The 26970-nt window shown below is 35.9% G+C and overlaps 1 protein-coding gene across 8 annotated transcripts in view; it reads right to left on the bottom strand.

Annotated features, from left to right (window-relative positions):
• CCSER1 (coiled-coil serine rich protein 1) overlaps positions 1-26970 on the bottom strand; it is an 845607-nt gene that overhangs the window by 437844 nt on the left and 380793 nt on the right. The window contains exon 6 of one of the 8 annotated variants that reach the window (XM_064285545.1): positions 1530-17325. The exons of the other annotated variants lie outside the window; for them this stretch is intronic. Within the exon in view, the coding sequence (XP_064141615.1) occupies positions 17262-17325 (64 nt within the window). The 3' untranslated portion in view covers positions 1530-17261. Of the gene's footprint in view, positions 1-1529; positions 17326-26970 lie in introns of those variants that run through there. 8 annotated transcript variants of the gene reach the window in all.

Genomic DNA, 26970 nt, shown 5'->3' on the forward strand with positions numbered 1-26970 from the left:
AACAAATTACGGTTAACATTGAAAGAATGGGAATTCCAGAACACTTAATTGTGCTCATGTGGAACCTGTACATAGACCAAGAGGCAGTTGTTTGAAAAGAACAAGGGGACGCTACTTAGTTTAAAATCAGGAAAGGTGTGTGTCAGGGTTGTATCCTCTCACCATACTTATTCAAACTGTAGGCTGAGAAAATAATACTAGGAGCTGGACTATATGAAGAAAAACACGGCATCAGGATTGGAGGAAGACTCATTAACAACCTACATAATGCAAATGACACAACTTTGCTTGCTGAAAGGGAAAAGTACTTGAAGCACCTGCTGAAAAAGATCAAAGACCACAGCCTTGAGTGTGGGTTACACCTCAGCATAAAAAAAAAAACAAAAATCCTCACAACTCAAAAAATAGGCAACATCGTGATAAGTGGTGAAAAGACTGAAGCTGTCAAGGATTTCATTTTACTTGGATCCACAATCAATGCCCATGGAGGCAGCAGTCAAGAAATCAAAGGATGTGTTGCATTGGACGAATCGCTGCAAAAGACCTCTTTCAGGTGTTAAAAAGCAAAGGTGTCACTTTGAGGACTAAGGCATGCCTGACCCAAGTCATGATATTTTCTGTGGTCTCATAAGCATTCAAAAGCTGGACAATGAATAAGGAAGACTGAAGAAAAAAATGATGCCTCTGAATTATGGTGCTGGCGAAGAATATTGAATATACCATGGACTGCTAGAAGAATGAACAAATCTGTCTTGGAAGAAATATAGCCAGAATTGCTACTTAGAAACAAGGATGGTGAGACTTCTCAAGTACTTTGAACATGTTCTCAGGAGGGACCATTCCCTGGAGAAGGATATCAAGCTTGGTAAAGTAGAGGCTCAGCCAAAAAAGGGAAGACCCTCAAGGAGATGGATTGACACAGTGGAAACAATGGGCTCAAACACAGCAAGATTGTGAGGATGGTGCAGGACCAGGCAGTGTTTCGTTCTGTTGTACCTAGGGTCGATATTAGTTGGAACCAACTGGACTGCACCTAACAACAACAACACAATAGGCCTAGTCCTATCAGGATCCATAAAGGAGAATAAGAACTTAGAGGTGAATATTAGTTAGGTAGGAGAAGAAGTAACCTACTTTTAGACCTTAGGAATCAAATTATTTCAGTCAATAATTCTGGGTGTTCATGTTCAGATAAAGCTCTTCCACATGAAAGGCAGCCCACAAAAGTCAGATATGATGCCATAGGGGGCAAATCAAATCATATCTTATAGAAGAAAACATACTAGTTGGACACTATACTCTATATTCATTGGTCTATTGTTATTCCCGTTTAAATTCTGCTGCAGGATTTTGTTACAGCCTTTTGTGCATATTATGTATTTTGAATTCCCTATGAGGAAACATCGTTTACAGCATTTTCCAAGTGTACTTATAGGTGAAATTCTCACTTTAATGGAGTCATGTTTTAGTGAAAATCATCTGGAAAAGTTGTCACAGCCTTTAGAACAAGTGTTTTACATGTTCTAGCCTTTTTTTTTTTTTTAGCCTTTACTATGGGTATCAAGGAAAGGCATACATGCCTGAGGCAAATGCATAAAAACGTGAATCAGGCACTTTCCCCTTTGAATCAGTGTGGATACCTAAAGGAAAAGTGAATTTTGTGGATCAAGAGTCATGGTTAAAAACGTAAGTGTAATAATAGGAATAGGAGCAGTTGTTGACAGGCTGTGGCAAAGAAGGGCACATATCCCCTTATTTTCAAATTCTGGGTGATGGAGGTAGGAGGAGGGACTGTTACTACGAAAAATGTTATAACATTTTAAGGAATGCATGAAATTAGTTCTTTGATTTTTAAATCATGAGTGGTTTCTTTTGATTCTATAGCCATTGAGGAATCACGTTGTTTTTAAAAGAAAAAAAAAAAAAAGAAACAAATTTCAATAATGCCATTTCATGAAGACACCTATTGCTATCATCCTCAGGTAGTCTATGATTTCGAGCCTCCCAAACTTTGGTGAAGCTATATATCTATGCCTAAGGGGCATATCAATGTGAAGAGGCTAATTAAAGAACTAAGTTGATCGCATTCTGTATGTCTAATGTGTACAGCCCGAAGAGAAGGGCTCCAGTGCACCTGAAGGGCAGGACGTTGGAGAATGGGAATATAAAAACTTGAGTTTTGTCACATGCAAAGCAATACCTAATTGTTGGCAGATTATTCTTCATGAAAATGAACATTTAGATATTAACAGACAATTTGCTTCAAGGCTACTTTTTCAGGAATATTTGTATAAACAGACAGCTCTGGAAATACGGAGACACTGAAGCTCTCTAGAACATATTTATTTACATTTCTGGGTAATAAAGATAGAGATATCTTCTTTCCTTCTCGGAGAGATTTTTTTTCATATTCCAGTGTAATACAGATAATCTCTCTCCAGAAATGAGATGGGCAGGTTTGCCAACAGCCCGTACAGAAAACGTCTCCTGATTTCAAGGTTCCTCTCGGGCAGTCTCATCACATATGCAGGCAGCACCTGGCCCTTGTCACTACACCCTGGGGAACTGGAGCTCAAGGAAGAGCACCATGATGTTCTCTGGCTCCTATTTTTACTGTAAGTAATAAACTCTCTTTTGTCTCTCATCCAGATCCCTGTCTTTCTTCCAGTGTCTGTGAAACTGTGACAGGCTAACTTGCTAGCTTGAAAAGAGGGTGGAATCTCAGACCATTTCACAGCTCCTGGCTTGATGGTTTAACACCCAGTCTCAACCATGTCTGACCAATTATTCATCACCCAGCTTCAGAACAATATATTAACTAAAAAATTCAGTCTAAGAGTGAGCAAATGACCAGTATGGGAAAGGTCTCAGTTACTTGAGATGCTATCTTTAAACTGCAGTGAAGAGTCATACAGGTGGAGTTAAAGAAGCGTAATGGTGACATTTTTGTAAGAGACATTTCACTCCAAGCTCCACAAGCAAGCTCATTTTGTGGTGTTAAGGTCCATAGCACTGCTGCCATAGACTCTGTCCTGGGGTGACTGGTAATTTAAGGTGACAGGACCTATTTACTGTGCGACATCATGTGCACTTTCTTCAGACTTAATTAAAAACAAATGAACCCATCACCTACAAAGTTTTGGAATGCTTATTTTTGTTAGTTGCTAAATTTCCCAAATCTAATTCCCATCCAGAAACATTTACAATTATCATCGAGCACAGTAACACTGCTTTACAAATTCAGGCTTTCGTGCCCATCTGCATATTTACAATCTCTTCCTGTACAGGAAAGACCCATTCTCAAATTGCACCTAGCAGCAAATGATGAAAATTTAGATACACATCGCTAAGATTTTTACAGTAACTCAGTATGATTTCAGGTTTGTATCTATTCTTTCAGCTCCCTGGAAGGTCTCTCTCTATATATAGCTATTATAATTGCTAATCAACAACCACTGAGGGAAATGTGAACGAGTGACAAAATAATATGAAATATGGGCAATTGCATTTCAAATCCTAATATGAAATCTACTCAGGCTCTAAATTCTTTAGTTTGATAAGCATGTATTACCTGCATATGTCAGGTAAATATAAGGGCCTCTTTGGTTTTTAATGCCAGTGAATAAAAATTTAAAAGATAAGGATTGTGAATTAAATGTGAATATGTATAAGCATAAAGTTTTTGAAAATATCAAGAAATTTTAGCAAATTTCTTTTTCTCCTTCTCCAAACTAACCCCAGGGATGTGTTTACATATTCTAGAGAAATATACTGTTCCAAATATGATAACACAGACTCACCTGTCTCATATTATTTTAACAAAAACTCCATTAGGACTTCTGTGATACCGAATGCTGATCTGTTAAAATATTGGTGAGATCATTCACACTTTAATATATATATATGCAGAAAAACCCTCGAGCCTACTGAAAGAGAAAAGCCTTTTCTCTCTTTTATCTAGCATATACACTTGCAATTCGCTTCTGATTTCACTTATAGAGTTTGTTACCACAGTTTGTCATAACTGAGAACCCTAAGTGACTGAGCCTTATTTGCATCGAAACAATTTTATTATGCTGCGTAAAGCTTAGCTTGATGGCTTTCCTATTACTGATGCAATTGTTATCCCATAGCAACAACGGGAAAAGAACAACATTGCTGAGCCTGACTGGAATAAATGCAATTCTTACTTTCCTCCTGCTGAGTGAAAACTCCATTTTTATCTAAACTACAGAATATATCAGTGAACTTAATGGGATCTGACAGCCCATCTTAAACAGTGTCATTAGGTAACAAAGAGAAATCTGAAGCTATATCACCCTTGGTCATTTTGACTTTTTTTGTTTCTTTCAATTTCAACAGATAACTGGAATTCCCCTTGAAAAGGCTTTCTGAAACTTTTTGCCCTTTAATCTGGGTTTCTCTCTGCATAGTTCTTTCATCACAAACCACTGTTTGAAGCAAACAGGTGTAAAATATGGTTATTGTGATACTGAGTCATAGAACAATATTACTAATGAAGCTCTCTCTTCCATATAATAACCTGCAGATTTTACAACCTTACAAAATCAAAAAGTAAATTAAGAAATATTTGGCTAAGTTTCCTTGATATAAATGTTATGAAATAAAATAATTAAGTAAAAAGTTTAAGAGTATATATATGTATTGCATAAATAACTCTGTTGTTAAATATATAACAGATTCAGACTCACAGAGACCCTACAGGACAGAGTAGAACTGCCCCATAGGGTTTCCAAAGCTGTAATCTTTACAGAAGCAAGCAGACTGCCACATCTTTCTTCCTTGGAGCAGCTAGTGGGTTCGAACTTCCAACCTTTCAACCTGTACCACCAGGGCTCCTTACACAGGCAAGATAAAAAAACATTTTATTTGGACCCACGAAGTAAAGGACAAATACAAAATATTCGTATAACATCATAGCTTATATAACCCCAATATAAACAGATTAAACAGCTAGCATTCCTAGACTTCCTGCATGCTACATGTTTTGTTATCGGTCTAACCTGTGTTTTATTCTTTCGAGTTATGTGCTACTACTGTCATACGTGGGGTCGTCATGAGTTGGAATTGACTTGATGACAACTAACAACATCACCAGCACTGTCATGATTTTACAGATTGGTAAACTCAGATTCATCACTGTTAAATAACTACTCCAAATGTATAGGGTTTGAGCTAGGATTTGAAACCTAGCAATCTCAATCTTAAGCTTATGCTCTCTACATTCTCTCAGTAAAAAAAAAGTAAATAAATAAATAAATAAAAAGAAAAAGATGGAGAAAAGCTAACTTTAAAGGCAAGAAAACTGACTTAACCAAAGTTATAATTTTAATAAGTAAGTAACAGACTGAGGACTTTCTTACATTTTACTTTCATTGTCAGACTTCAATTTCTTGGTTTTATTCATGTTGTTTTCTGGCTTCCTACTCTGATACTAAAAAACCTTTAAAGTCCTTTTCTTTAAATTACTTTTTTTTCATCCTTTCCATTTCCTTCTTCATTTCTCTAACTACAACTTCATACTAGGATGAAAGAGATGACTAGCAAATACCTACAATATCTACTACCTGTCCCTCAACTGGTCTTACTGTGGTGGCTTACAAGTTGCTATGTGATGCTGGAAGTTATGCACTGGTATTTAAAATGCCATCAGGGTCACCCATGGTGGACAGGTTTGAGTGGAGTTTCTAGACTAAGACTGATTAGGAAAAAAGGTCCGGTGATCTACTTCTGAAAATTAGCCAATGAAGTCCCTATGGATCACAGAATATTATCTGAGACTTTAACTCACACACTTTGGATGCATTGACAGGAGGCACGAATTGCTGGAGAAGAACGTCATGTTTGGTAAAGTGGAGGGCCAGAGAAAGCAAAGGAAACCCTCTATGATATGGATTAACACCATGGCCTTAAGAGGACTCAAACATACTAACACTCACGAAGATGGTGCAGGACCAGACAACGTTTCATTCTGTTGTGTATGATGTCACCATGAGTCAGAGCCTACACCATGCAACTAACAACAATAACAATGCTAACGTGGTTACAGGGGCAAAGAGATTATACTAAACGATGATATTTCAAGTAGTAGGCTTGGTGAAAAATTGAAGTAAATGATTTACAGTTTGGGCTTCGACTAACCATTAGCATGATCATGACTATAATCTCTTAATCACAGAATAACAAATGTTTATCATTAAAACAACTAAAATGCCTGCCCCCATGCTAAGCACTATAATGTATTATGTCATTTAATTCTTATAACAATCCCATTATTACTGTTTCTTACAGATATGGAAACTGAAGCTCCTTATGCTGCGTTTTGTTTTTTTTTCATAGATATTTGTCATTGCCAGGAATAGTCATAAAAATACAATAAAATATTTACTTAGCAACTTGTGCAGGTAGTTTTTTTTTTTTTCTATTTTATTAACATTTAAAAGAATATCATAAAATAAATGACAATGCAAAATTGAAAAAATAATTAAAATATTTTATGTCTGAATGATTCATTCCACAAGGCTCTCAACATTATATTTCACATTAAAATTATTAGGATCTCATTTCATTATTTCTCATGAAAAATGAACTACTCTAAGGAAATACTCTAGAGACTTCTGTAAGATAAATATTTCAAGTATTTCAGTTATGGGACAAGTGATTAATTCATCAATGGATTCTGCATTTCTAGCAAGCTCCCAAGTGGTATGGAAGCTGCTGGTCCCTGGACCACACTGAGTAGCAAGGCATCAGAGAACACTTCAATGTGGGCATAATACCAATGAGAAAAATCTATGCAGGGGTATAATAAACGGGAAACTTCAGTAAGCATTAAATGTGATCCAAAAAATACCCTATAACAACAGTAAGGAGTGCTTTTCTACACGCCATATTTTTTAATTGGTATTTTTTAGAGTAGCACTACGTGTGGGGATACCTAACGAGAGGCCTGATGACAGTGCTACCATGCTAATCTGACCTAGACACAAAAGAATATTATCTACCTCAGATGAGCAGCTAAGCAGAAAATTATATAATAACAATGCTGGTTTGTAGAACAGTTAGCACTTCTTCCTTGCTGGGCAATCTCCATTAAATTCCCATCATCAATGGCTCGGAAGTAAGAACCAATCTTAAAACTTCAACAGCATTTTTTTTTTTCTTTTTCTCTCTCTCTTTTTTTGGTATATGTTGGTACGTAAAAAGTTACTTTTTTATTTCTTTTAGCCTGTCAATATCTGCTTTAACGCTTTAATTCCTACTAGAAATAGTGACGCCCTTCAATGGCAAGGTTTTTAATATAGAGACTATGCAAACATGGCAAGACAGGCTGAAACATTTTTCTACCCCAGTGTCCAACAGAGTGGCAATAGTAAACATTAGGTAATTGATTAAACTATATATTTCATTCATTTGTACAATAAACTCTGAAACTCACTGCTGAGAGTGTTGTTCTAGGAACAAAAGTATTGGCATCATTTGGGAGCTTGTTGAAAATGCTTATTATCAGGCCCAATGCATAACTATTGAACAAGGTTCCCAGGAACTCTGCATGCACATACAGGTTTAACCCACCCACTGCCGTCAAGTCGATTCCGACTTATAGTGACCCTATAGGACAGACTAGAACTGCCCGATAAGAGTTTCCAAGGAGCGCCTGGCAGATTCAAACTGCTGACCTCTTGGGTAGCAGCCGTAGCACTTAACCACTACGCCACCAAGGTTTCCCATATAGGTTTAAGAGGCACCAATTTAGAGTATACCATTAGAATCAGAAAAACCTGTGTCTGACCCATAGTCCCCAACACTAACCAGCTGTTTGACTTTGAAGCATAATTGTTTTAAACCTTGGATACAGAAAATGGAAATAGAGTTGTTTTAAAAGGGTTTGTTAAAGCACCTGACATAGTATCTGAAACAATCCATGTTTCTAAATCAGAGAAAACTAACAGAATTAATGTCATTGGTGAATGAATAAAATAATCTGAGGCAGGCAGCCTCAGAGCCCAACAGTTCTGAAAGACGCCTGCGCTGGCTTCTCCTCCTACACCGAGCAGAAAAAGCTGCACGTTCTTCTAAAATTGTCCGTGTCAAGATAACCACAGAACATGCCACAGATGGCCTCAACCTACCTCTGGGTGGAGACTTAACATCCTAATGAGAGAAAATCAACCTCTTCCTCCATCCTGGGCATGGCACCCTTGTCTAAAGAAAATGCATAGTCATCCCCAAGCTCTGGGAACCTGCATGAAGGTCGATCCTGAATATTCACGATGTATTTGCATTTCCTTGTCTGCTCTCTGTAAAAGCCCACCTCCTCAAGCTGCCTGAGAGCAGTCTTGGAAGGAACAGCCTCAACTGCTCCTTTCCTTGTACAGTGAAATAAAGGCATCTTTCTGATCTCCCATCTCAGCCCCTTGTTTACTGGCTGTAACAAGTCACGCTGAGCAAAATCTGGATTCTTCACCCAGCAACAAATCAATGAATCAATAGATAAATCAATAAACGGGCATGCTCTCAACATCTTGAATCTAGAACCCTACAACACTTCTCTTGTTTGAAAAATAAATGTTAAAAGACTTTTTATGAGCACATTATTAGAAAACAGTAGAGATGGAATTGATTTAGAATCTTCTGTAATCCCCCCATAAAAATAGGGAAAGTAGGATTCAAAATCGAAAATCCCTGAACAACATTTACAGCAAATCCCAGGAGGAAGCAGGGGTAAGGCATCCAGGTGTCCCATGGCCCTGAGAAGCAAAATCAACAAGAGGAACTCTCAGGGAAGCACAGTAAGCCAATCAGAGAACAGTAGCTGAAACATGGAGAAAATTTTATAGATGCAAACTTGTGGGTGAATGCAAGGGGATAATGGTAAAGTCATAAGATAGTGGAGTACTCTGGACTTTGTAAAATATCAAAACTAAAAAACAAACAAACCAAAAAAAACCTATGTCCCCTTTCAGAACAAAGTCCCACACTGGGAAGAAACTCCCAATAGTATAATCTAAAAAAAAACAAACCCGTTGCCATCGAGTCGACTCATAGCGACCCTATAGGACAGAGGTGAACTGCCACACAGGGTTTCCCAAGGCTATAACCTTTACAATAGCAGACCGCTGTATTTTTCTCCTGTGGAGTGGCTGGAGAATTCGAACCGATGACATTTTTGTTAGCAGCCAAACACTTTAACCACTACACCACCAGGCTCCTAGTATAATCTAAATTGACCTGGATATAAACAATAGGGGCAAAGGTACAAAAGTTCAAGATAGATACGTAGGAGGAGTGCAGAGATGGCAGGTATTAGAAAGTACAGGTCAATCTTTTTCATCATTTTGTAAAAATAGCAGAATTGGAAGCTCTGGAGTTAGGAAGCTACAAAGCCATCCTGGCCCAATGTTCCCCCTATAAAACTAGTTTCTTTAAACATGAGAAGCAGAAAACTATTTTGTTTTGGGTTTTTTTGTTTGTTTGTCTTTTCAGAAAACAATTTAGTTAAAATCCAATATGAAATTACTGTAAGAAAAAAGCAGAATGACTTGCCTAGAAACACAGTCACACCTACTGGTGAGCGTATTGTCTCTGGCTAATTTCTTGCTACAACAGCAGAGTTTAGTAGCTACAACAGAGACCATACGCCCAGCAAAGCCTGAAATATTTACTGTCTGACCCTTTATAGAAAAAAAGTTTGTCCTCCCTGGCCTAGAAAATAACCATGAGAAGCTCCAACTTTTACAGGCGAGAAAAAGCTGCAAAAGAGAAACTGGGTACAAAAGCAGATTGGGAAGATATGGTCAGAGAAAAAGCAGATGAAAGAGGAACATACAGAATCATGCAAGCTAAAAGCAAGAAGTGTTCAAGGCTTGTCCTTGTTAACTGCTGTCCAACTGGCTCTCAGGCATGGTGACCTTACATATAACATAAGGACAAAATGTTGCCTGGGTCCTTCACCATCTTCATGTTTAAGTCCATTATTGTGGTTATTGTGTCAATCCATAGTTTTCAGTTTACCAAACATAATGATAAACCAACCAAACCCAGTGCCGTCGAGTCGATTCCTACTCATAGCGACCCTATAGAACAGAGTAGAACTGCCCCATAGAGTTTCCAAGGAGTGCCTGGTGGATTTGAACTGTTGACCATTTGGTTAGCAGCTGTAGCACTTAACCACTACACCATGAGGGTTTCCAAACATAATGATAGATGTGATTAATCGTTTCAAAATTTGTCAATCTTATGTAAAAGGAAACTGAAATGTGTCTGCTGGATTTAGAGATATGAAAACCATTTAGCTGGGAAGGAGTGAGAAAATGGAAAATGTTGAGAACTCTCTCAATGAGGTTAGCTTTGAAGGATTTTAGAGCGAGCAATAGCTAGAGGAGCCTAAGTGACCACATAAGATAAATAAGCAGAATTTTAGTAAAACTCAATAAGAAAACTAGGTAATTCACTGGTGAAAGACTCAACCATCAAAATACATATATGTATGTGGGAGTACATGTGTGGTTTGTTAGAATTTTTCAGTGATGCTATGTAACAAGAGGAGCCCTGGTGGCACAGTGGTTAAGAGCTCCACTGCTAACCAAAAGGTCAGCAGTACGAATCCACCAGCTGCTCCTTGGAAACCCTATGAGACAGTTCTACTCTGTCATATAGGGTTGCTATGAGTTGGAATTGACTTGACGGCAATGGGTTTATGTAAAAATGTGTAATATTTGGGTACAAAGTAGCTCTATTTTGAAATAATTTACTCTCTGTCCTAAATCAGCAAGCATATTCTGAGTATTCTGACTGTAAATATGATTCAAATATTTAATTATCCTTTAAGTAATTTACATTCAAATGTGTAATGAGATAGTTTTCCTTTTCTTACTGATATAAAAAGTTTAATAGTTTCCTGAATAGACCAGTAAAATAATTCAAATTCAGACTTAGAACCATACAAACCAGTACAAAAGACACCTGGGGAGTAACAGCTTGTGATTTCAAAGGTAGAAGAGTTACAAAAAAAAGTAAGGAAAACCTAACACATATGAACCCACTAAGGATTTTATTAAACTTAATGCAGAAATCACCAGGGAAGTAAATACTCATTTTTGAGACTTTTAGAGTCTATATAAGGCAAAACGCTTTAACAAACTAACAGTAGATGTGCTTAAGCAGGGGAAAAAAAAAGTTTGTATTTAGGAAATGTAATGTCCTTTACAGATCTATGCTTTTCATTTTCCACTACAGTTCCTTGAAGAAAAACAAAACAAAAAGAAAATTGGAAAACAAAAGAAGAATTACATTTATTTTTTCTGTAAAGATTTCAACTCACATAAAACTAATGCATGGATGTTAACTTAGCTAACAAACAAACATGGATTAAATTGGCACAAATTTTCATCAAATTATTAATTAAGGTCAACTACACTAATGTCAAGGAAAATCACTTGTCTGATTTAAGTACTGTATTTACTTTTCACAGTATTTTAATTTTTCTTGTGAGTAGAAACATATATCTAGGTACAGTTTTATTGACACCATCCGTCTATGAAAACAGGATTTTTTTTTTCTTTAGCAGAATTACAGATTAAAAACTATGATTAATGAATTGATTAAGCTCTGTTCTCAATTTCCCCGTTGTAAATTTTAGCTCATTCTTTTAATCATCTTTGCACTCTAGTGACTTGTTGTCTGTCTCATAGAAGGTGTTCAATAAATGCCTACTTGCTTCCCTGAATTTGATTTACAGAATGTAGCTTTTAATTCTAATGCATAGAATATAGTGCCACGAACATTTAAGGAGGAGCTAGAAGTTAACCGAGAAGAGATCAGTCCTTCTTGAGCTTTAGGACTGTTGCTGAGTGCCAGAGAGTCAAATTCACTGTAGACATGCTCTAATTAAGGTCGCTGAGAACTCCCTGCAGGTATAAACTTGTTAGTGGTTTGAGGAAAAACACCTTTTCCCTTTTCTCCACAGAGCAATGTCCTCTAAAAGAAAAATGGATCATCATGAAGTAATTTGAAATATTTTGAATACCTCTAAAAACTATGTTTTTAATTTTTTTTTTCCCTACTGAAGTTTGCTGTTGTTGTATGCCCTCAAGTGGATTCTGACTCATAGTGACCCTATAAGACCAAGGATAACTGTCTCATAGGGTTTCCTACACTGTAATCTTTATGGGAGGAGATTGCCAGGTCTTTTCTTCCACAAAGCAGCTGGTGGGTTTGAATTGCCCACTGTGCCATTAGCAACCCAGTGCTTAACCATTGCACCAGCAGGGCTCCTTACTGATGTTTAGTACAGTTCCGTACATAAAGTATGGCTATCATTATGAACATTATAAAAGCAGAAGAACTCTTTAATAGAGGAGCTGAAAAATAATTAACTTTCATAAATTAGACATATTTTAGCAACATCAATATTTTTCTAAATGTTGATAACTGGTTAATGGCAAAAATGAGCAGCATATTCATACTCCTATTTATAAAATCAGTTGGTCTGTGTACTGTCTTCTTAATTAAATGATTAAATTGTTAGACAAATAACAAGGGAGCACTAGTCACTTTTAGCTAGCATCTGCAGCGGGTCATTAACACATTAAAATATAGTGATTACAAAGTCAAATTTGACCAAGAAACACTAAAGTTTAGATACATGTACTACAACCTAAGATATGGCAGTTATGAAGCTACAGATTTCTTAGAAGGGAAAGGATTATAATGTACTATTTCTGTACCCTCATGGTGCCTAAGTGAGAGGCATATACAAGGTGCTTACTAAATACCAGTATAATAAAGAATAATTTACTACTAGTTGAAGAATCAAACTGTAGACATATTCCTGCAATATTCAGCTGTCCAATATGCAAATCATTAGGTGGACAACAAAAGTACAACACGGAAGACTCTAAAAACCCTTTCTCAACAATTGGCCAGTATGAGATAAGGCAAAATTCAAACACAAAGCTCTGGTATTGATTGTAATGTAAGTAAAACTCACCTGAATATTGAAAAATACATTGTAAGAAGCAAAAATCTGACATTTTCAAATATTTCAAAAATATATAGGAGAGATAGTTCAACTGCATCTAAAAATTTTAATGATGAGAAAATGTAAAATGAAAAGTATCTAGGTAGTAGGCACTCAGAATAAACAGATGTAATGCTTTAACTTTTTAAAGAAATTTAATTATTATCAAAATAGCATTAAACAACAAAAAGACAAGCAACTCAATTAAGAAATGGACAAAGAACTTACATAGACATTCCTCCAAAGATGTAACAATGGTCAGAAAGCACATGAAAAGATGCTCAATACCATTAATCATTCCAAAACCAAACCCATTGCTGTTGATTTGATTTCAACTCACATGAACCTTATAGGACAGAGCATAACTACCCACAGCATTTCCAAGGGTCCAGTCTTTACAGAAGCTGACTGCCACATCTTTCTCCAGCGAAACTACTGGTCGGTTCAAATCGCCAAGACCTTTTGGTTAGGAGCTGAGCGCTTAACCATTGTGCAACCAGGGCTCATTTAATGGGATAAAGTGGAGGAAAAAAACTGCAAAAGTTGCCACACAATTATTTTTTCATTTGCATTTTCAAAGTCATTGTATGACAAAAAAGTATATTTTCATATTTCAAAATCCAGCTTAAAAGGGGACCCTAGTCGATGGCAGTGGGTTGGTTTTTTCTGGTTAGGGACTGAGGAATTTTGTTCTACCGCCTTGAATAAATACGTAAGTCAAATGCTGAGAAATTATCACTTTCAAGTTAAATTCTGTTATAAATGACTGTCAGTATGTGTCATCATTTTCCCTGTCCAATACTGATGAAGATTTACTCTTTACATCCTTATAATTCTCCCTATGCTGTCAGCGAAGATATTTAATACTGTGATAAAGAAAGAAACGGGGAATAGTAGTGTTCCTCCTAACACTTGTATAATTTTATGTAAAGCTTTAAAAACCATCACATGCTTTCTCCATTTATACTTAACAATATCACCAATTTTTGACATATAATACCCAAACACAATTTAAAATTCAGTAGTTTATGCAAACTTCATAGAATTTAGGATATACAAGATTCCAAGATTATATATAGGTAAGAACCAAATTCTTTTTAAAAATGAGCCTTTTATGTTAGTAATTTAAATTATATACTTCCTGGTATCTGTATCCAACAGTCTAGTTTTAATTTAATTTTGGCTAATATAAATTCCATTTTATCAAATGCTTAGTGAGTCTTGAATTCAAGGGGGAAGGGGGGAGGACTGTACTGGTAAGAGATTTTCCAAATGTACGATAAAACTGGCAAACATTAGTATGATTAATTCAATCATCTAATATTTAATAAGAATTACTGTATATAAGGTACACTGGTATGATTTTTTTAATTTAATTGTCCAGTTAAATTTTCAAAAAAAGCCTTATATTACATGTTACATTCACATAAAAAAACATTAAATTGAGGAAACTGAGGCTCATGGCAGTTCAGAAACTGCATGAGGCTCTTGAGTTATTAATGGCACGCAATTGCTATTAGAAACTCTTCTAAGAGCTTTGGAGTCTTTAAAAATTCCAAATCTACAAACTTTTTTTTTAGAGGCAGGATTGGTATATGAAAATATTTCTAGACATTTAGCTATCTAATGACCTTTGAAGAAGTTGATTACTCTTTCAGTAAAGCATTTGGGAAAGATAAAAGGCGGTAAATATTTTTGAAGCATTAGAAATCAGAGAACATCATATAGTTGGCTATTTTTAAAAACAATTTTTCTTTGAATATAAAACTTTTTTTTTTTACCTATACATGAGTTGGAATCGACTCGATGGCAAGAGGTTTGGTTTGAGTTTTTCATACCTGAATTTGCTTAATTTTTCTAATAAAAATGATTTTGCACTATCTGTATGACCTTTATATAAGAGGAATTCAAGTTTATTTGTTGCATAAAATTGAACGTGTCTTTTAATATTTGATTTTTGAAATAACACACACACAATTATTTTGTCTTATCTTTCTCCTGAAGGAATTTAAAATTAATGAACGTATGTGTTCATGGGTAAGCTTTCTTTTTGGTAAAACATTAATTTTGATCTTGGTAATGTTACAATGATTGTTCTTCTTAACTGGTATAAAATGTTCAAGGATTTAAAAAAAAAAAACAAAGTGTTCAAGAATCAGAAACCATCTAAATCTTGGAAACAGTGTTTTTACATTAACTTTCTAGCAGAGGCACATTCTATTATAGAAACATTCAGTCATTTGCCCAATTTTAAAAAGAGAATTTAAATTCCATGTAGTTTTTCCTTGCTCTCATTCGCTTTTCTGTCACTACAACTAGATATTCTCTAATACAAAAAGACAGGGTGAAAAAAATTAGAGAATTACATGAATGTAGGAACAGCAACAACACATGAGGACAAAAAACGGAGTTTTGTCTGAGCTGTCTGACTAGCAGTAGTGGAAAATTTCATCTTCACACGGAAGGCTGCCAAAAGCAGACACAAGGTGGTTGCGTTTTGGAAGTTAGAAGATTTCAGCTGTGCCCCGCTGTTTTTCTGCTAGCTCTGTTCCAGCTGTTTGCCCCTTGGCTAATCATTGGAGGATACTGCGGCAGCTTGCTGCGTGAAGCTTAAGCCCCAACTCCCTGGAAAACGTGCCTGAAGTTTTCCTTATAAGGATATGTTGCTTCTCAATATGATGCTCAATTTCAATCAAGTTCCTAAGGTATGTATGTTTATAAAGTAAAGAAATTAGCCCCACCTTTAAAGAATTTAGACAAAAGGATAAAAACTGGATTTACTCACCCCAGAAATTCTTTCTAGCTTGTCCCAGCCTGGAATGCTCTTAAACTGCTCTCAGCAATAAAGGCTTTTTTTAAAAAAAAATTTTCCCCTCACATAGTCCTGTTGAGCTCTCATCATTTAGAATACTGTCTATTAGGTATGTCTTAGAAGTATGTCCACTCTCCCCACCCTGGCTTTCAACTTTATGAAGACATAAGCCTTTTTGGTATCTTTAGCTTAATAGGGTAAACAACATTTAATTTCATGATTATAGGTCTATAACAAATATCCTGATATTTTATAATGTGATTTTTCAGATACTTCTTTCTTCCAGATTTTTCTGCATGTAGAACATTGGGAAAGTATTCATATTGTCAGATTTGTTACAGAGATTGGAGAATCATGAAGATCGTCTTTTCAGGTGATGACAATGGATGGCCCAAAGCTAAGCTGTTAGTAGCAATAGAACTTTGAATTTCTGAATCCCAGAAAAAATTCTATTTTACTTTGAAATCTACCAAGAATGATTTAAACACATACACATATAATAAATATATTCTCAAATGTTATACTATTTCTGTTACACTAGTGCATTTGTGTAAATGACTGCTGTTCATTGTGGCTATATTAATTGCATGGAAGAGAAGATGTGTGAATATCATCCCTTATAATGGAGCAGTTCTACTCTGTAGTCTCTGTCTTAGACAGTTGCTATGAGTCAGAATCCACTTGACAGCACACAATAAAAACATTTGCTAACTAATCAATTCTAAGAGGATGACCTGGAAATAGAACAAAATGTGGTTACTAGGGAACAAAGTAAGAGCCCAGTTAATTCCATTATATAAGAAGTCACAATAGAACTAGAAATAACTTTAACTTGATGTTGAACTGCAAAATATATTGGCACCTTTGTTATAGAACTAATGTGAGTCTAATTCCCAGCTGTCAATTACTAAGCATATAAACTTAAAACAGTTACTGAATTACTCAGTTTCTGAATTAAGATGAGCATATTGCTTCCTTCATAGTATTCTAAGAATTATTGCGTAATGGACTTAAAATATTTACTACCGTAAATGGCTGAAAATAACATGCAATAATGATTGCATTCTATAATTCTCAACTCCAAACCAATACACTGCTGGCCTGGAGACCCTTAAAATATCCCTAATCTAAAGGCTCATCGTCCATCTGTTAGTTTGTCATACTAATAAGGTGTCTTGTATGTTGCTATGATGCTAGAAGTTATAACAGCGGTATTTCAAACACCCGCAGGGTCACCCATGGTGGACAGGTTTCAACAGAGCTTCCAGACTAAGACTAGGAAGAAAGGCCTAGTAATCTATTCCCAAAAATCTGCCAAGGAAAACCTTTTGGATCACAACATAAGACTGTCCGACTGGCTCGCCTGCTTAGGACACATCATCAGAAGGGATCAGTTGCTGGAGGAGATTATGTTTGATGAAGTAGAGGACTGAAGAGGGCAATGGAGACTCTTGATGAACTGTCACAACAGCTGAAATTATGGAATAAAAAATACTGGAGATTATGATTCTGATCAAAGATTTGGTAAAGTTTCATTCTGTTGTACATAAGGTCACCATGAGTCAAAGTCGACTCAACAGCCCCTAACAACAATCTAAAAACAGGTTGGCTGTAGATCCTAAAGCAGAGATAAAACTAAAGGTGAAGGTAAAATGATTACAGGATTTGAAATTCGATTATGCTAAAATAGTCAACCAATAATAGTTTTTTTTTTTTAATAGCATAAAGGGTATAAACCATTCCAATTAAGAGATTTAATTTGAGACAGTAATAGAAGATAATCCATCATCCATATTTGACTGACGCCTAACTTGAAATAGGCACTATGTTAGGGAATATAATGACATAATTCCTATCATCAGAAAAAAAAATTTCTTATAAGGGGAGCATTTATAAACAAAAATTACAAAGTGTGTAAAGTTCTATAATAGCGCATAAAAGACAATTGGAGCTGTGAGGAAAGTATTCACAGAAGAGGTGGTATTTATGCTGGGTCTTGGTAAATGTGTGTAAGTTTGCTAGGCATAAAGAGGGAAAAGTATTTCATACAGTGGGAAAATATGGGCAAAGACCTTGAAATGTCAGGACATAGCAGGCACAGAAAATGGGGAGAAATTTCTATGCAAGAGCATAAGATATAGGAGCCTGGTAGGGAGCAATCATATATGAGGCAAAAGACAGAGTGTACGTCTAGACTTGGTAGAAAAATGGGATTTGGAGTTGATTCTATGGTCAGTACAAAGCCAGTGGAGAGAGTTTAGCAAAAGAATAACAGCCCCAAACTGGATTTCAAAAGATAACTGGTGCCAGTGTAGATTATGAACTCAAAGGTTAAGGACAGTGGAGCAGAGAACAATAAAGCAAGTGTTCAAAAAATAGGAAGAACATGATGAATGTATAATTTAAGTTGGGGCACAGAAAGACTTAATTAAAAGAGAAATTCTATAAAGGCACCTACAGGATTTAGTGGTTTGTTGGCTGAAATGAAGGAGAAAGAGAGAGGTCTGTATTATACTGAAATTTTGATATTGGAAGCTTGGTTAGATAAAGATATTAACCACAACTAAGAATACAGGTCCAGGAGGAACTGTCTAAAAATGAACAGAAAATCAATTCAGATTTTACATGCAGATGATTAGAAATAAGGTGCTGAAGCTCATGATAGAAATTGGAACCAGATTTTGGAGTTTTCACTATTGAACAATTGCTGTTCTTAGGCGCCATCAAGTCAGTTCCGACTCATAGCAACCCTATGGACAACAGAACGAAACACTGCCTGGTCCTGTGCCATCCTCACAATCATTGCTATGTTTGAGCCCATTTTTGCAGTCACTGTGTCAGTCTATCTCATTGAGGGTCTTCCTCTTTTTCTTGGACTCTCTGTATTACCAAGCATGATGTCCTTCTCCAGAGACTGGCCCCTCCTTATAACATATCTTAAGTATGTGAAACAAAGTCTCTCCATCCTCCCTTCTAAGAAACATTCTGGCTATACTTATCCAAGACAGATTGTTCGTTCTTCTGGCAGTCCATAATATATTCATTATTCTTTGCCAACATCATAATTCAAAGGCATCAATTCTTCTTTAGTCTTCCTTATTCATTGTCAAGCTTTCGCACGTATATGAGGCAACTGAAAATACCCTGGCTTGGGTCAGGCATACCTTAATCACCAAAATGTTATATTCACCTTTTTAAACACTTTAAAGAGGTCTTGTGGAGTAGATTGGCCCAAAGCAATATGTCATCTGATTTATCAGCTGCGGCTTCCAGGGGTATTGATTGTGGGTCCAAGTAAAATGACAACTTCAGTATTTTCTCCATTTATCATGATGGTGTCTATTGGTCCAGTTGTGAGGATTTTTGTTTTCTTTATGTTGAGGTGTAATCCATACTGAAGGCTGTGGTCTTTGGTCTTCATCAGTAAGTGCTTCAAGTCCTCTTTACTTTCAGCAAGCAAGGTTGTGTCATCTGCATAACAGAGGTTGTTAATGAGATTTCCTCCAATTCTGATAACACGTCTTTCTTTGTGTAGTCCAGTTTCTCGGATTATTTGCTCAGCATACAGATTGAATAAGTATGGTGAAAGGATGCAACCCAGACAGACACCTTTCCTGATTTTAAACCACACATTATCCCCTTGTTCTGTCCGAACGACTGCCTCTTGTTCTATGCACAGGTTCCTCATGAGCACACTGAAGTGTTCTGGAATTCCCATTCTTTGCAGTGTTATCCGTAATTTGTTATGATCCACACAGTCAAAGGCCTGTGCATAGTTAGTAAAACACGGGAAAACATCTTTCTAGTATTGTCTACTTTCAGCCAAGATCCATCTGACGGCAGCAATGATATTCCTCTTTCCACATCCTCTTCTGAAATGTAGGTTGATTGCTGGCAGTTCCCTGTCAATGTACTGCTGCAACTGCTTTTGAATGATCTTCAGCAAAAGTTTACTTGTGTGTGATATTAATATTATTTAATAATTTCTGTATTCTGCTGGATCACCTTTATACTGAATGTACACAAACATGGATCTCTTCTAGTCAGTTGAAAAGATAGCTATCTTCCAAATTTGTTAGCATACACAAGTGAGCACCTCCAGTGCTGCATCCATTTGTTGAAACATCTCAATTTGTATTCTGTCAATTCCTGGAGACTTTTTTTGTCAGTGCTTTTAGTGCAGCTTGGACTTCTTCCTTCAGTACTATTAGTTTTCCCGATCATATGCTACCTCCTGAAATGGTTGAACTTCGACCAATTCTTTTTGGTATAGTTACTCTGTATTCCATTCTTCCTCTTTTGATGCTGCCTGCATTGTTCAATATTTTGCTCATACAATCCTTCAATATTACAACTTAAAGCTTGAATTTTTTCTTCAGCTCTTTCAGCTTGAGAAATGCCAAGTGTATTCTTCTCTTTTGTTTTTCTAACTTCAGGTCTTTGCACATTACATTATAATACTTTGTCTTCTTGAGCCATCCTTTGAAATATTCTGTTCAGCTCTATTAATTGATCATTTCTTCTGTTCACTTTAGCTACTCTACATCAGTAACAAGTTTCAGTGTCTCTTTTGACATCCATTTTGGTCTTTTCGTTCTTTCCTGTCTTCTTAATGACTTTTTTGCTTTCTTTATGTGTGGTGCCCTTGATGTCATTCCACAACTAGTCTGGTTGTTGGTCATTAGTGTTCAGTGCATCAAATCTTAGTTATTTAGTGCTGCTATAACAGAAATACCATAAGCGGATGGCTTTAACAAACAGAGATTTATTTTTTCACAGTCTAGGAAGCTAGAAGTTCAAATTCAGGATGTCAGATCCAGGGGAAGTCTTTCTGTCTCTGTTAGCTCTGGGGGAAGGTCCTTGTCCTCAATCTTCCCCTGATCTAGGAGCTTCTCAGCTCAGGGACGCAAGGTCCAAAGGACACACTCACTCCCGGCTGTGGTTTCTTGGCGGTATGAGGTCCCCCTGCCTCTCTGCTCACCTTTCTCTTTTATATCTCAAAAGAGATTGACTGAAGATACAACCTAATCTTGTAAATTGAGTCCTCCCTCAATAACATAACTGCCTCTAATCCTGCCTCATTAACAGAACAGAGGTAGGATTTACAACACATGGGAAAATCACATCAGATGACTAGACTGTGGACAATCACTCAATACTGAGAATCATGGCCTAGCCAAGTTGACACACATTTTGGGGGGACATATTTCAATCCGTAACAAAATCTACTCTGGAAAAAAAATGGTCTCTAAATTCAGGTGGGATACACTCAAGGTTGTACTTTGCCTCTCTAGGACTTGTTTTAATTTTCTTTAGCTTCAACTTGAACTTGCATATTAGCAATTGATGGCATGTTCTGTAGTTGGTCCCAGGTTTTGTTCTGACTGATATTGATCTTCTCCATTGTCTCTTTCCACAGAGGTGGCTGATTTGATTCCTGTGTATTCCATCTGGCAAGGTCCATGTGTATAATCACCATTTATGTTTTTGAAAAAAGGTATTTGCAGTGAAAAAGTCATTGGTCTTGCAAAATTCTATCATGTGATCTCCGAGGTAATTCCTATTACTAAGGCCATATTTTCCACCTACAGATCCTTCTTTTGCTTCCAACTTTCACATTCCAATCACCAATAATTATCAAAACATTGGGATTGCATGTTTCATCAATTTCAGACTGTAAAAGGTGAGAAAAATCTTCAATTTCCTCATCTTTGGCGTTAGGGGTTGTTCTGTAAATCTAAATAATAATCGCATTAACTGGTCTTCCATGTTGGCATATGGATATTATCCTGTCACTAACAGTGTTGTACTTCAGGATAGATCTTTAAATGATCTTTCTGACAATGAATATAATGCCATTCCTCTTCAATTTGTCATTCCCAGCATAGTAGGCCATAAGATTGTCCAATTCAAAATAGCTAATACCACTCCATTTCAGCTCACTAATGCCTAGGATATCAATCTTCAAGTGTTCTATTTCATTTTTGATGACTTCCAATTTTCTTTGGTTCATACTTCATACTTTTCATGTTCTTATTATTAATGGATGTTTGCAGATGTTTCTTCTCTTTTTGAGTCCTTCCACATCACCAAATGAAGGTCCCAAAAGCTTTACTTCCATCTATATCATAAAGGTTGACTCTACTTTGAAGAGCCAGCTCTTCCCCAGTCAGTTTTTAAGGGCCTTCCAACCTGAGGGGCTCCTGTTCCAGCAGTATATTAGACAACATTCCCCTGCTATGTCTCAACATTCCCTAACTGTCTCAACAGGTCCTTCCTCCTAGCCTGTTGAGACAGTCTGGAAACTCTGTTGAAACTTCTCCACCATGGATGACCCTGCTGGTATTTGAAATACCAGTGGCATAGCTTCCAGCATCACAGCAACATGCAAGCCACCACAGCACAGCATACTGACAGATGAGTGGTGGATGGAAAGATTAAACCAACATAATTTATTAGGTAACCTAGGAAGAATCTTCATAGAGTGGAGGAAGAAGAAGTCCATTTCAGACCACCAATCTTTAAGAAGCAAAATGGGAAAAGAAGTCAATGAAAAATTCTGAGGAAAAAAAAAAAAATTAAACAGCTTGGCCTGGAATTTTGAATAGGAGAACATTTCAAGAAAAAAAGACAGCTTTCCATTTCGAATAATATCTTGGTCATCATTCTTGTAGGTTTAATTAATAACCTCTGTTTCAAAAAGGCTCAAAACTTACATATGAAAAGAAAAATAATACTTGCAAAAGAGAACATAGAGAAAATAAGTCAATGGTATTTTATCACTAGATACTTTGGTGAAAAAGAGAGAAATAACTGCTCAGTCTAAAAAATGGATCCTGTAGTGTTTCTATCTCTAACCTACAGAGAGGAATGTGTTTCAATCTACTTGCTTTTCATGACCACAAATTAGTTTTATAGTTACCATTCCATTTCCCTTGTTGCAATAAGCCATCCATACACTGTGCTCTGCAGTAGACAGTATGTTTCAGAGGGCCGATCCTGCTCTTCAAGGCAAAAAGCTTGTGGGTGGCGAACAAAAAGAGTGAAAACTGAGGTAAAGATGTACTCTTCCATCCCATGAATTGTGCCAATTTCCCATTCTCACTATGACTTGTTTTGTAAACTCTTCATGTCCAATGCTTCGCTTTGCTCTTACCAGCCAGCACAGGTATTACTGTAACTCTCTTCACCATTGGTCCTTTCGTGTTTCTTTTCTTTTTCATTGCTAGTTTGTTGGCTTGTGAATCCTTTATGAAAGAATTTTAAGTCTGTTACTGGTGTAGGTTTAGATTTCATGTATGTTAGATATTGGTAGCAGTAGACTAGGAATTTAAGGAAACAAAATAATTCTCTTCTGCTAAGAACAAAGAGAATCAGAGAGGAATCTGAGCTTTTATTTTTCAGCCTAAGTATATTACATTGAGACAATAAACAACTAGAGTGTTTTTCATATTTTTAATAAAAATTTCAGTGTTTGTAAGTATTCACACTAAAACTAGCTTTAATGCTTTATCTTCCGCCCCCCGCCCCAAGGTAAAAACTGAACCATATATTTAAGTCACTTTTCTCTTCTAATAAACAGTGCCTTTAATCATGTGTTGCTTCTTTCCTTTCTGTCCAAGACATATTATGTCAGTGCCCTTCGTAAAAGGAGATGGAATATATGCCATTAAAGATACAGGCTTTTTATGTTGCTAAAGTAATATTGATGAATTTCTGATTAATTCATTCATACATAAGAAGAAATATACTAAATCTTGGGGATTCTACCATGAACAGGACATCCTTAGAGTTTAGTAAAGGAAGCCAAGAAAAAAATTAAAATTATAATGCTTAATCACTATTTTAGTAAAGCAAACTGAGAACCATTGAATAAGGCTCTCATTACATTAATATCAACATACTAGGTGATAGATGATTTCATGCTACAAATATAATATAACCTGAAACTAATTTATTGATGAAGATTCCATATATAAAAGTTATCTATTTTCCTAGTATTTTTCAAATAATAATCATAATTTGCCATATAATAAAACAACTACAAAAATAATATTTGGCAATCATTAAAGTCTATTTTGTGCCCACCACTGTTATCATAGGTTAACAGAGATTATCTCATATAAAATGACTGTAACCTATAAGGTAAGCAATATTAACATCTCCAATAATAAGTGTTGGTATGCAAATTCATGCCCAACAGGGTCTAACTCCAAAGTTCATGCTATAACCACTCAATCACACATTTTTAAACAAATTGATACACAAAATAAATCACTGTATAGTTTTCACTTCAAAAGAAAGGACCAAAGAAAATCTAGTTTTTAAATGGGATATGAGTTAATATGACTTTACTTTTTCCTGGGTCCTTCTTTCATTGATAGTACATAGATGTTCTGAGATAACTGAACATTAATAAAATCTAAATAATCTTTTAGTCCCAAAGCATTAACCCAAGAGTTGTAACCCCTCAACATCTGCAGTAGTTTGATAAAAGTGCCATCAACAACATCTCATCATCAAAACCAATATTATAACTGAACAAACACCAAGAGTATGGCCCCAGGATTCCCTTTTAACTCAGTACTGAAGTTACTCCTGAGGATCACGGTTCACCCAAAGATTAGACAGGCCCATAAAACAAAATGAGCCTAAATTGGCACGCCAACCCAGGGGCAAGGACAAGAAGGTAGGAGGGGACACGAAAGCTGATAACAGGTAAGCCAAGGTTGCGAATGGGAGAGTGTTAACATGTTATGGGGTGACAACCAGTGTCACAAAACAATATGTGTATTAATTGTGTAATGAGAAACTAATTTGCTCTGTAAACCATCTAAAATACAAAACAAAAAAAATTGTAAACCTGATTCTGGAACAGTAAAAAATGATTAACATTATGCAATGTAATTACCATAAGTGGAGTTAGGTTATTTTTCTCAATTTTATTTAGTAAAAGCTTTCTCACTTTCAGAAATAAAGAATGTGTAATAGACTATTCATATTACAATGCATTAACACTGCTTCGAAAATAATCTCATTAACTAATTGACACAACTTTGGAAATATCTCATTGTTTTTAACCTTTCTTCTGTAACACCTGTTTTGGGGATCCTGTTAATATGCATTATAAATGTCAAGTTTCAACTTGTGTACACTTGATCAAATTCTAAGAAGTCCTAACTTATTAGATTTGCACAGCATTTTTAATCAACTATATCATCTTAGATTTTTTCTCAATAACAGATTCATGATGACAATACTAAAATGTTTTTTACTTATATTATTTCTTATTCTTCATTCAATGTAAACTTCATGAAAGTGAAGACTTTTTTCTTCATCAAGACCTAGGAAGAGTGTCTCAACATAGAAGACAGAGTGAACAGAGATTGTATAAATTCTTGTCAAACTGTAACTATAATCCTACAAATAGAAAATTAGTTATGGACCTAAAAATGAATAAATAAAAATACTTTCACCACAAAGTTAAAGTGTGTATCATACCTATTCCTCCAAATAAATGTTCCCCAAAAAGATTCTACTGATCACCATCTTGGAAAGATAAGTTATCCAATGGGAATGTTTCCGTGTATATAGCCCATATACCTTCTGTTATGTAAATATGTTTGAATCCTAATGTCATAAGATGTGCAGACACATAAAAACACACTTTATACAGCCTAATATAAATTAATTCTTAGAATTAGTAAGTTTACGCTGTTAATACATTATTAAAAATGCATAAATAATTTTCGTTTGGCAAAAACATACAATATCTAAACTTGTTGCTGTCGAGTCAATTCCGACTCATAGCAACCCTATAGGACAGAGTAGAACTGCCCCACTGGGTTCCCAAGGAGCACCTGGCAGATTCGAACTGCTGACCTTTTGGTTAGCAGCTGAACTCTTAACCCGCTATAAACTATGAAAACCTTAAGATGAAATTTTCTATCCTAGCACTTCAAATCAGTCAAAGCCACATGCTCATTAATAATTTTTACTCAAGACTTATATTGTCTGTGTTATTACAAATTGAAAGGGTGCTTCTCCTCCCAAGTATAGGAGTGCAGGCACCTACTGATCATTATGGACACTTATTTGAGTTCATGACAGTTATTTTGTCGCTAATGGAGTAGTTATGAAACTGCCATCCTTACCAAAGATGTTTAAAGCCCTATTGTTAATAGTCTGATAGAAAATAATGGATTTGATATTTTATGTGATGAGGTTTAAATGTCAAGACTTGTTTTCAACTGTACATCTTGAACGCCTACTCCCTAGTTTCTATTAACAAATTACATGCTCAGTTATTAGGATGAAGTTGTTGGAAGTAGGTGCTAAAATTCTTCATAAATCCAGCTTAGGAATGACATTAATTTTCTACCGATTAGAAAATAAAAACAAGTTTATGGCAACTCTATAGCAAACTCTATTTTAAAACGTGTAATTTTGTAATTTCATTGCATGAGTCAACCCCACTTAAAAAGCTGAAGCCATATTATCAGGGAAAACAAGAGGGTTAGTTAATTGTAAATTAATTTATATATCCCAAAGGTGAGTAAATTTGTATATTAAAAAAAAAATCAAGAGGCGCTTAAAATCACTTCCCTCAGTCATATTATGCTATTCTTTCTTTTTCTTTATCAAACTATTCTAGGAAGATACTGAATTTGCTTCAACATTCACTGGTTTTGGAGTCAGGCAAAAACCAAAGGTAATTTGTAGTCCAGTTTATTAATGTCCATGATTCTAAGTCAGCTCATTCACAAGACTACCTCACCTGTCTCAAAAAATTATGATAACATTAAATAGGATAATTTACATTAAAGTACTAGCTTAGTGCCTTGCATGGGATTTCCTTGACAACTTTCTCTCTAACATGCCTCCTCTAAATGTTCAAATTTTACAGGCTCAGAAGGAAACTATCTACCTTCTGATCCCTCAATAGTCTTCCTTTAGTTCATTTCATCATTGCACAGCTTTAATCTATTTGCAGAGGACTACCATATGTATGACTTTTGGCCTGACCTCTTTAAATCACTATATTCAAGTTACTCCTTGACACTTCCACTTGAATGTTTCAACTGAACTCATGGTCAGTATATCTGCCCTAAACTGT

Source organism: Loxodonta africana, chromosome 5 (genome assembly GCF_030014295.1).
Source record: "Loxodonta africana isolate mLoxAfr1 chromosome 5, mLoxAfr1.hap2, whole genome shotgun sequence".
In the NCBI taxonomy this organism is placed as follows: Eukaryota; Metazoa; Chordata; class Mammalia; order Proboscidea; family Elephantidae; genus Loxodonta; species Loxodonta africana.